At 44.4% G+C, this 11,681-nt stretch overlaps 2 protein-coding genes across 2 annotated transcripts; both read left to right on the top strand.

The window, feature by feature from the left end:
* Nucleotides 1-955: 955 nt before the first annotated feature.
* On the top strand, nucleotides 956-1,848 carry LOC119649111. Its single transcript, XM_038051110.1, has 2 exons — nucleotides 956-1,096; nucleotides 1,157-1,848. The coding sequence occupies exons 1-2, from the start codon at nucleotides 1,067-1,069 to the stop codon at nucleotides 1,709-1,711; spliced, it is 585 nt and encodes a 194-aa protein (XP_037907038.1). The 5' UTR covers nucleotides 956-1,066; the 3' UTR covers nucleotides 1,712-1,848.
* Nucleotides 1,849-9,256: 7,408 nt separating this feature from the next.
* On the top strand, nucleotides 9,257-10,091 carry LOC119649109. The gene is made up of 2 exons (XM_038051108.1): nucleotides 9,257-9,422; nucleotides 9,483-10,091. Exons 1-2 carry the CDS (start codon nucleotides 9,393-9,395, stop codon nucleotides 10,053-10,055), a joined length of 603 nt encoding a protein of 200 aa, XP_037907036.1. The 5' UTR covers nucleotides 9,257-9,392; the 3' UTR covers nucleotides 10,056-10,091.
* The last annotated feature ends 1,590 nt before the right edge of the window (nucleotides 10,092-11,681 follow it).

The following is an 11,681-nucleotide window of genomic DNA, read 5'->3' as shown; positions in this document are numbered from 1 at the left end:
TCAAGCGATATTACGCTTTCCTGTCGTCCGAGAGCGCATGGACATAAATCCACCTCCAACCACTCCATTTCGGAATCCGCGGAAGGCAAATTGGCCTAGTACAAAATAGAACTGAGCGCCCGAGTTACGAATCAACGAAGCATTAAATCCATTGCTGAAATTGAGGAAACAACCCAGATGATTACAACTGGCATAAGCGAAGCTTTCGAAGAGAGCTGTCAACTGAATACACCAAAGAATGGTAAAACACCATAGTGGAACTCGAATTTGACAAAACGTGCCTGTTAACAGGCTCCAAAGTCTGATTCAACCGCTGGCTGGAATCCGTCCAAAAAGGCTCGAAAAGACTAAGGGAACTTCAAAGCTGCAGTGGATTATTGTCAAACAATGTAGCTAGAAGCTGGGTAATCTACATTTACAGAGAGAGAGAAACACAGAAAGCTATGAAGAAACGGCAAACTATTTGCTTGAAGTGCACTTCCCAGACAGATGCAGAAGCTTTTTCCTCCTTAGCAGCTTGTTCGGCTCGTGAAGACTCATTGGCATCCCCATCAACTTTATAGTTAAATGGTATCATCTGGGTTCCACCGTGAGTTTGTTGCTTGATACTTGGATGTTTACCAATACTGGGTTTTCCGGACTCTGAGCCGCAAATACTTTCCTCTACTCCACCTCCATGGGATTGTTTTCTGGGTATCGTTCCTATAGCCATTTTTTTCCAGGGGTAATTCCCTAACTCGCAAGAAGAAATACGTGTAATATATCTGCACAGGCTACCCTTTTTGACCAAAGGAGAAAGAAGAGACAGCTCGCTTGCAATCCATCATCATTTTTAAGAGAGCTTATTCTTAAATTACAACACTTTCCCACAATTTATATATTTTGTTACTGTCAAGAGGTCAAATTGGTATCTGCAATAGAATCACGAATTGAAAGAGATAAGACCAAGACAGAATAACGTTGAATAAAAACTCGTCAGACTTCTTCGTAAATATTCATTTCGGACTCAACCTCGTAACCAGCCAGATAACCAAATAACAATTCGTAATAAAACCAATCCGGAAGAATGAAAATCAAAGGATGTGGTACTTTTGTGGTAAGTTACCTTTCTTCCCTTCTACTATCCATGGTCTAACGCTTACTTTCATGCTCGTAGCTGACTTTCATTTGCATCTGGAATTTTGCATCTTCCAGTGTTTGTACCAAATGGGGGCATATGTGTAAGGATGATCGTACACTGATCCACTGTGCCAAGCATAATAATAGATGGATGGAATCGGTTTACCAACAATGTGATGCCAATTTCAAATGCAACAAAGTTACCAACTCATGTGTACCCAACTACGCCGTGGGGGTCCGTTTCGACTGTGAGAGCGACGGCCTATTCCCTGATCCTTATCAGTGCGGGACCTACTATGTGTGTTATTGGGACGGTGGAGCGCTTCATAAGATTTTCGCTCATTGTCCAAATGGACAATGGTTTTCGCCGGTATCGAGCAGATGTAGTGTCGAGGAGTTCAAACCAAATCCATGTCCGCGGAACTTCAACTGTGAATATCCTGGGCAAGTTTCAGTTTGGCCCAGGAACCGCAATATCTACTATATTTGTGCAATGAATAACGATCACTCTCTCTATCCGAAACTGTTCCGTTGTTCCGATGAAATGATATTCAATGGTGCGGAATGTGTGAAACCGAGATGTGAGTGTTAAGGTTTTGAGGAGCGATAGGACATGTTAATCATCATTATCATCAACGGCGCAACAACCGGCATCCGGTCTAGGCCTGCTTTAATAAGGAACTACAGACATCCCGGTTTGTTAATGCGTTGAATAAAATCAGTTCAGTTCAGTTAAAAACAACGATTTTGAATAATCGCGCTAGTTATGGAACGTTACGGCGATTCAAAAGAACCCCTGGAATTCGTCCTTCGTTCTCCGAGCTGATTGTCGATTACCGACAATATTAGCGTCTAGATTGTAATAGGATTTGGTCTGAGGCGATCAAAAGATGAGTACTCAGAGAGGTGGTAGGCTTTTCGACCCCATTGACTTCTTGACACCCATGACAGTCTCGCCAAATCTTCTTTCCCTCTCTTTTATTGTAGCATACTCTCTCATATCTCTCGTTGTAGCATACTGTCCCCTTATACCATGGTTCTGGATTTGGTTGCACTTCGCAATGGCTTCACGTTCTTTGGTGGTCAGCCATGGTCCTTGGTCACATCGCCATTCTGTATAGTATATTGCGCAGGCATACGTGGTGGTCATCAATGCGAGAGTCAGACTAGTATTTCGTTTATAGAAACACATGCGAAAATTGGTATTCTCAAACTAGCGCTGTGAATTACGCCTCCCTAGAAGGTGTTACGATCATGTATGTAGACCTCAACGATGATCGTGAGCTGTGCTTCTGTTTATCGCGCTGCAGAATTTGCTTTTGGCTAATCTGTACTCTGTCATTTTGCTACATGCCTCCTTTCGTTCCTTTAGGCATTGTGTCAAGCGGTTCCTTCCCGAGTTCGGCAATGACTGCACTCCAACAGGTGGCGTCAGCTACTTTGAACACGATTATTGATGATCACTTGCCGAGAATTCTTCCAGAACTCAAGAGTGGTCCACCAGCAACGCCAGTAATTTCGACATAAAGGTTATATCGGAAATGCTTCCGCCGCAGCCTGAGCATTGGAACGTTGATGTGGACCCAATGTCTAAAACTACGAGGCATGTTCTCGCTGCCGTTTGGAGAAACACTTTTCCCCTAAAGTATGGGGAAGACATGCCCCATTTAAGTCTGGTGACACTCGAATCTCTCCCAACCAGGAGAGGCGGGTCTCCATACCCAGAACAGCATTTTCTAGAGCAATAAGCCTGCAGCGAAAGTCCAGCATTGTCTCATTCGGTGTTAGACGCTGAAAAACGTTACCCCTAAACATCAAATCCAGACAAAGCCCTAGGGTGGGTGCCTGCAGACATATGTCCAAAATCCATGCATTTGTAATGTTTTGTTGGTACGGCCCGAATTAGTATCCTACATATTGCCCAACCAGTTTCGAAATTTCCTCGCGAGCAATACGCCCCTTCCACCACAGCGACAAAATTCGTAGAAGTGATGGCCAATACCTTTCTGCGCCGTATTATCGGAGTACGCTGGCCTGACACTATCTCAACTACATCGGCGCACAGGCTTGCCACTCGTAAGCGATGTGATAAGAAGACGGAGGTGGCAGTGGATAGGTCACACATTAAGGAGGAGCGGCAATTGCATAGCGAGCTATGCCATACCGCGAAATCCATCCCCAAGACCACTTAGCGCAGAACAGAAGAGAAGAAATGTGAACACCTCTAGAAGGGCATTATTAGTAACCACGAGCGATGGCACGTAGGTGTGGTTGACGCGCTAAACCCCACCAAGGGGTGAAAGGCCTCCATATATATATATATTCGCGCTTGACTCAGATCTCAGATTTCCCTCAGCCCCTTGACCGATTCACGGAACCCCCCTTTACTTGTTTTTTCGGACTTCACACACTTAATTTTCCGAATAGACGACATTTTTGTTCCGTTGTGTTCGGGATTGATCGTCTAACGAGTCTCACTGAGGACTGTCGGCAGGGTCTTATCGTTCGTCGGCTTAATAAACAGAGGGTGTCGAAGAGGCGTAATGATGTAGTCCACAGCATTTCTTTTGGTGCTCCATCATTCGTGCCCATTTTAATTTTAGTTAGAGTTTTTTCTATCGACTCTGGGTGTTTTTGCTTCTGGTCCCTTGTTGTCTTCTTCTTCGGGAGTGCGAATTGTCTCTGCTTTACGCGCTTCTTTTATTGCTTATAGAAGGAAATTCCATCCAGGAGTTCCTCTAGTTCCATGCGTTCGTTTTTCACGGCTTTACTGACTTTTATCAGGAGGAACATTGCAGACGGTATGCGCTTGAAAACTGCCACGTATTTGCTGATAAGCCTTTCCTCTTCCTCTTTCACAATGATACTCGGGTACGGTCCCACTCGGTTTATATTCGAAACCATCCCCCCAGTTTCAGCGGTACCATATGTTCCTCTTTCCGAAACATCTCCACCGTGTGGTTTTGGGATTGCCTTCCCCGTCCCGAGCGTCCCATCACTTTGCGGGTCTGTCTTCCTTATGCCGTTGTCTTGTATGGTACTTCAGCCTAGCTGTTTCCTTGGTTGTGCGTTGTGGCGAACAACGTAATTTCCGCGCTGCGCCCAAGCTCAGCTTACTCATTTCCTATTCCTGTTTCCTCAGTTTTATAGTTTTCCCTCAATGGAAATTTTGACAGTGCAAGGAAGCAGGCCGCAAAAATCAGGGATAGGGGTACCCTCGAAGTACAAAGCCCCAACCTACCTTTCCTTATCCCTGAACTACGCTTAGCTTATCTCTGAACTCATGGATGAATCAGCACTCGCTCGGCACAACACGGTCTACTAATACCGACGCAATGCACACCGCCCGAAGGGCTTCTGGTATATGCCACAACTGCTTCCTTGGCAGAGCTAGACTCGCACTACCCCATCAACGTCAGCAAGTAGTTTCCGACGGCTCCGGTGACTCCCAGTGTATCCCAACGTGTAGAAACTTTTTCGAGGCGAATGCCTTGGACGCAGGTACAATGCAAGCTGGGGTCTGAACTATTTGCTCGAATACCTCAAAGCGTGGTAAGTGACCCAACAAGGATCACTAAAGAGAAATATTGATGTTGCACCAAAAGTAATAATATTGCTTCACCCCAGTTCATCTGATCATTGTCAACGACCTTCTTATATACGGTTGAAATGTATCAGGGAGCATGTTATGGATGATTCTGTGGTCAAGTAGATCTATGCTATGCTAACGCAGAGTACTAGGTGTTGATCGCTTCCAGTCAGCTGAGGTAGCAAAATGCTACCAGCAGGGAGCGTGCTATCCGACGGATGTGAGAGGCACAGAGCATTAGAAGAGATATTGTAATAATTGAATCCAATTTCTGCAAAGTCTTCTGGTGAGGTATTCTTTACCAGTGGGTCAAAATCTGAACAGAGTTCTGGGATATATAGAAACCGTTTGAACTTTATTCTAATTCAATACTGTGAAACTACTGTGGATGCCTGATCACTGGTTTTTTGAAGGAAATGAAATCTCGGATGCGTTAGCGAAAGAATTGGGAAAATGGATTTGCCTCTTCCCAATCGGAAATACCATTGTTTTTCGTATTGCTTGTTTTCTACATATCCATAGCGTGGTAGTGACAGACGTATCCCTGACCCAAGTAGATCTGCCATCATAATTTTGGAAAGTTATACAAATTACCGTCACATCTGCCTTCGATGATCGAATAAATTGTGATAGGAAATGCTAAGCTGCCTTACAACGCTCGAGATTGATTTATTTTAAACTCTTTTACCCTCACGAAATAACCCCCTCCTAAATGCCGGAAACCTCCTATCACCTGCAATGTGCCAGTCATCCACATGCGCTTTAACCTGACACAATATGCATCATGGACCTCCGCTGCAATCTTTGATGAGATTACTCTCCTCTGTACCCTTCGTCATTTTTGGCCTATTATCCTGGCTGCTTCCTGGAACTCAACTCAGATTGCTCCCCTTTTCGACCTTGTCGTCCACTGACTTATTGCTGTCTATGTTTGACTGATGCTGTCCACGCTATCATGTAGATCTGTCATTTCCGCGTTTGCATTCACCTTTCGAAAGATATAGGCGTAAGACACACCTGCCTTCCCAGAAATAATTGTTTTTTTTTTTCGGAGGAATTTTCTTGCCTCCCGTTTTCATCTTTTTGCTCCTTATCTTTATTTATTTCCCTCGACGATTACCTACTTTGTTCTGGTGAGGAAGCTGAACGTGGAACATCCTCTAGGGAAGCACAGGTGACACCTGAAGCAAAATGTTAATTAAATTCGAAGTCAAAATGTAACTACCGTGCCGAAGGCTGAACACTCACAGTGATTATGATGCGGATATGAGCGGTGAACTCTGGGTACTAGGCGACCCTCAGTTTTATTATATCTAGCCTTGTATCTGCAAAAGGGGTTCTGCCGAGATCGACTTGCTTTCCCCGATAAAATCAAGGTGATGGCAGTCAAATATAAAAAACTTAAAAACATAAAACCAAAACTAAATTTTAATTATGATCTCATCTTTTCGATACAAAGGGCCGTAACGAGGGCTCGGAGGAAAGTCATCTCAGCTTTAAGGACCGTATCCTGGCAAAGCATTAAGCCTCGCTTTATGTCAGGTGTAAACTGTAAAATATTGCGGTTGAACTTTGCCAACGAACGATAGGTCAGACAATACTGCTCCTCCCTCAACGATGTGTAGGAGAATGTGTGGCTAACCATAAACAGCCTCTGGGTTGCCACCGTTTGAAAAGTACTTTCTCTGGCTTTCAAAAGAGGAGGATAATGGCTGCTGAGGCGAACTGAGCGCCCGAGTTACGAATCAACGAAGCATCAAATCCATTCTTGAAATTGAGGAAACAACCCAGATGATTACAACAGGTATAAGCGAAGCTTGCGAAGAGAGCTGTCAAATGAATACACCAAGGAATGATAAAACACCATAGTGGAACTCGAATTTGACAAAACGTGTTTGTCAACAGAGCTCCTAAGTCTGATTCAGTCGCTAACTAGAATTGATACAAAGAGGCTCGAAAGAACTAACTCTGCTAAGGGATCCTCAAAGTTATTTGCTTGAAGTGCACTTCCCAGGCAGCATCCAAAATCTCAACTCACACAACCGGAAAACGGGACTCACTGGATAGCATTAATTCTGCTATATTAATAGAGTGAATGGATGTCCTGGATCTACATATTCAGAATATATATCACGCATGCCTAGCACACGCGACGTGAATGTGATGTTTATTCTCGAACCAGAGAAACCCGCCTACATAAACGCAAAAAGCTTCCAACTGACCAGTCTGACTTCCTTTGTATTAAAACTACTGGAGACGTCGATTCATAAGGGATACATACATACATTCTTAGGTAGCCAAATCACTATAGCCAACATGTCTATCCGAAAAGCAAATCCGCGGGAGGTGCCAGGGCATTCGAACGTCGCTAGTAAGAAGGAAGCTGACGGACTGGCTCGTCAAGGGTCTGGATCCATAACGGTGGGGTCAGAGCCAGGTTTTGACATCCGGCCATCCACTGTCAAGTCACTCTGAAGGGTGAAAATGCAAGGATTCACGCTGCTGAGTGGAGGAATTTAAAGTGTTGCTTGCATGCGAAAACCTTTGTAAGAGAACCCGGACATGAAAATCCCAGTAGAGGTGGCAAAAGTTGTGGTGGTGGTTTCGGGTGTATATAACCTTTGTGAAGAGGAAACTATTCTGCACCTCATATGCAGTTGCAAATGCCGCAGGAGATGGTATAATTGGCCTAGTAAAAGTCCTGAATGCTTGAAACTGCGGCTCTCACCACTAAACTAAACTATTATTATTATTCTGTTAAGGGAAAGTCGCACCGCGTCCTTGAAGAACTATTGTGCCCCTTTTACTGATTATAGTGTACCTATTGATCATAGTATCTCAAGCAGGCCTATAACCGTTAGGAACTTTAGTATGTTCCCCACTTCCAGATGTTTCAGCTTTGCATCTGGTATTAAGTATTCTCCCAGATGTCTCGACCTACTTTACACAAGTGCTGGACACTGTCCCAGGACGTTTATAGAGGTTTCGTCCTCCTCCTCATGAAACCTGCAGGCAGTGTCCGTAGATATCCCTAGCTTCCCTAGGTGATAGTTCAGCCGACAATGACCAGTGAGAATTCCCACTATAATTCGGAGGTTGTTTTTGGTGACATTTAAGCAATCCTTTGCACGCATGGGTTCATATCCCCCAATAAGCACCCTGGACTGCTTCATCCCTGGTAGGCCCGCCCAATAAAGTTCCCTCAACCGTTTCTTAGATTCATAGCCATGAAACCGTTTCCGATTCCACAGAAGGGTTCTGGCCCGTGTCAAGGCGTCCCTGCTCCCTTCTTGGCTAGATCGTCTGCTGCCTCGTTGTCTTCCGACCCAGCATCGCCTGGAGCCCAAAGTATCCAGACCTTGTTGGACGAGCCGAGTGTATTCAGTCTCTCAAGGCATTCCCATACCAGTTTAGAGTTCACCTGGTTGGACCTAAGTGCCTTGATCGCTGCTTGGCTATCGGTGAGAATAGCTATGTTCTGCCCCCTGAAGTTCCTTTGCAGATTAAAGGAGGCACACTTGTCTATGGCGTATATTTCCGCCTGGAATATGCTAGTGTATGTGCCCATTGGCTCAAAGTACATTTTCGTTGGACCAATGACACCGGCACCCGCTCCCTCTGCTGTGAGGGGTCCGTCAGTCTACCAAGTAATCAGTTGTTGGTTTAATATGTCGCAGCCACGCTCTCCCAATTTGCCTTGTTACTCCAACGTGTTTCAAACTACTTATCGAAGTGAAACCTCGTTGTCATGTTGTCCCTCGGTATCAGTAATTCGGGATACCGCCTAGAAAGGATATCAATCTTCCTTCGATTTAGGCAGCTCCCCGCCTCACTCATACTACCGGCCATCCTGAATGTTGATCTCCTTGCCTGCATCTGTATGTGCAGATGGAGAGGGGTTGATCCCAGAAGGACCTCTAGGGATGCCGTTGGGCATGTCCTCATTGCCCCACTGATACACACGCTAGCCAGCCTTTGGAGCTTATGTACTAAACTAACTAACTAGCCTTATCCATTCTTCAGGCTATCATGTATAGAATCCTTCTACGATTGCAGATGCTGAGATGGCTGTCGAGAAACTACCTACATTTTGCTGGTATTTTTGTCTGTTCAGTTCTCTTTGATGCAGAAGCTTTTTCCTCTTTAGCAGCTTCTTGAGTTCGTGAAGACTCATTGGTATTCTCATCAACTTTATAGTTAAATGGTATCATCTGGGTTCCCCCGTGAGTTTGCTGCTTGAAACTTGGATGTTTACCAATACTGGGTTTCCTGGTCTCTGAACCGCAAATACTTTCCTCTACTCCACCTCCATGGGATTGTACTGCGTATCGTGCCCATAGCCATTTTTTCCAGGGGTAATTCCCTTACTCGCAGCAAGAAATACGCATAATAGATTTGCACAGGCTACCCTTTTTGACCAAGGGAGAAAGAAAAGACATCTTGCTTGCAATCCAACAACATTTTTAAGAGAGGTTACTCTTAAATTACGACACTTTCCCACAATTTATATATTTTGTTACTGTCAAGAGGTCAAATTGATATCTGCAATAGAATCACGAATTGAAAGAGATAAGACCTGACTAACGTCGAATAAAAGCTCGTCAGAGTTCCCCATAAATGTTCATATCGGACTCAACCTCACAACCAGCCAAATAACAGTTCGTAATAAAACCAATCAGGGACAATGAAATTCAAAGGATGTGGTACTTTGGTGGTAAGTTACCTTTCTTCCCTTCTACTATCCATGGTCTAATGCTTGCTTTCATGCTCGTAGATGACTTTCATTTGCATCTGGAATTTTACATCTTCCAGTATTTGTACCAAATGGGGGCATATGTGTAAGGATGATCGTACACTGATCCACTGTGCCAAGCATAATAATAGATGGGTGGAATCGGTTTACCAACAATGTGATGCCAATTTCCGATGCAACAAGGTTACCAACTCATGTGTACCCAACTACCCCGTGGGTGTCCGTTTCGACTGTGAGAGCGACGGTCTATTCCCTGATCCTTATCAGTGCGCGACCTATTATGTGTGTTATTGGGACGGTGGAGCGCTTCATAAGATTTTCGCTCGTTGCCCAAATGGACAACGGTTTTCGCCGGTGTCGAGCAGATGCAGTGTCGAGGAGTTCGAGCTAACTACATGTCAACGGAACTTCAACTGTGAATATCCTGGTCAAGTTTCAGTTTGGCCCAGGAACCGCAACATCTATTACATTTGTGCAATGAACAACGATCACTCCCTCTATCCGAAAGTGTTCCGTTGTTCCGATGAAATGATATTCAATGGTACGGAATGTGTGGACCGGAGAAGTGAGTGTTATGGTTTTGAGGAGCGATAGGGCATGTTAGTGCGTTGAATAAAAGCAGTTTCGAACAAAAAACAACGATTTTGAATAACTGCACTGGGTGAATTGACAGAAACTAGGAAATTGAACCCCAAAGAACCCTACGGTGATTCAAAAGAAACTCTGGAACTCGTCCTTCGATCTCCGAGTTAATAATCGATTACCGACAATATTAACGTCTAGCCTGCAATTCGATTTGGTCTGAGGGGATCAAACGGTGAGTACTCAGAGAGGTGGTAGGCTTTTCAATCCCATTGACTTCTTGACACCCGTGACAGTCTCGCCAAATCTTCTTTCCCTCTCTTTTATTGTAGCATACTCTCTCATATCTCTCATTGTAGCATACTGTCCCCTTATACCATAGTTCTGGATTTGCTTGCACTTTGCAAAGACTTCACGTTCTTTGGTGGTCAGACATGGTCCTTGGTCACATCGCCATTCGACATGATTTCTTGCGCAGGCATACAGGCATGCGTGGTGGTCATCAATGCGAGAGTCAGACTAGTGTGATCGATATCTCACCTTCAGTACTTATTTTGACTACAGAAGCGCCCTGAGGAGCTGGAATCTTATGTGGCCAATCGCAAAAGAAAACCGAAGGCTCTCTTTTGACTAGTGAATTAGCATAACTTGAAATAGGCCGGGTATCCTTTGATTGCGTTACTCTTGACTGCAAAGCTTCTCGAATATCTTCTGTGGTGACAAAGCCCTATCTGGCCAACCTCACAAGAAACAACCCGCGACGTAGGGTCAGTATCATTTTGCATAGTAGAGCTGGCAGACTTTATTTAAGAATTTAAGAAGAAGGCCCTGGTCCGCGTGACAATGATAACAACTATCACTCGTCGGCGCTATCGACGAGACCGTCATTCCCCTCATTGACTGCTTTAGCCAATACCGGAACTCGTGGCTTTTATTCGGTGTTGGACACCTTGAGGTCGTAATTTATTCAATTCATCTTATTAAAGGACAATCAATGGAGATGTTATCCCCGGAAGGAGTGGAAAGAAAAAAAAAACTTAAAACGTATACATAAAACTAGAGGAGGAACAAAGTCTAGCGGTCCAATGTATGTTATAATGCGTCATAGCACTCGCATTTCGAAAATTTCGGCGTTATGCACGCTATACGATGCGATTCGACAAGCGAAGAAGTCAGTCAAGCGGGTCAGTCCATCAGGCATGTAGAAAGGAAGGCTCTGCTTAGTATTAAGTAAGGGCGATTAAGTGAGTAAAGTTGGGTAGGATCGTCCACACGAGTCAGTTCAGAGGGATCAAATAAAATTGTGTTGGACTTTCCCTATGGCAAGGGAATCAGAGTTGAGGGAAGGAGAACAAATGATAAAGCAATACCAAAGGATGCTACGTACAAGAATTGGACCTAGTCAAACTCGAATGAGGTGCGCAATATGAAGCCAGACATTCAGGAAGCGCGATTATAGACATCCAGACAGTTTCTCTTGAAGCAAGGCTTATTATCGAAGGTTACATCAAGCTTTTGGATAAAGCACTGGTATGATAAAGGATAAATTGATAAACAGAGTGAGGGAGAATTTGAGAGAGCAGCAGATCAAATGGCACTGGCTGACGTTTTGTGTTAATACCAGCAAACCAGGGTGAT

The sequence above is a fragment of the Hermetia illucens genome, chromosome 2, assembly GCF_905115235.1.
Source record: "Hermetia illucens chromosome 2, iHerIll2.2.curated.20191125, whole genome shotgun sequence".
Taxonomy (NCBI): Eukaryota; Metazoa; Arthropoda; class Insecta; order Diptera; family Stratiomyidae; genus Hermetia; species Hermetia illucens.
The sequence above is the reverse complement of the archived record's forward strand: the minus strand, read 5'-3'. Positions and strand labels throughout refer to the sequence as shown.

What these genes read in the sequence shown, in the direction of transcription:
- LOC119649109 (XM_038051108.1), top strand. Translation starts at nt 9,393, where the DNA reads ATGAAATTCAAAGGATGTGGTACTTTGGTG. An exon ending in AAGGATGTGGTACTTTGGTG is followed by an intron (nt 9,423 to 9,482) that starts GTAAGTTACCTT and finishes TCATGCTCGTAG; the next exon opens with ATGACTTTCATTTGCATCTG.
- LOC119649111 (XM_038051110.1), top strand. Translation starts at nt 1,067, where the DNA reads ATGAAAATCAAAGGATGTGGTACTTTTGTG. An exon ending in AAGGATGTGGTACTTTTGTG is followed by an intron (nt 1,097 to 1,156) that starts GTAAGTTACCTT and finishes TCATGCTCGTAG; the next exon opens with CTGACTTTCATTTGCATCTG.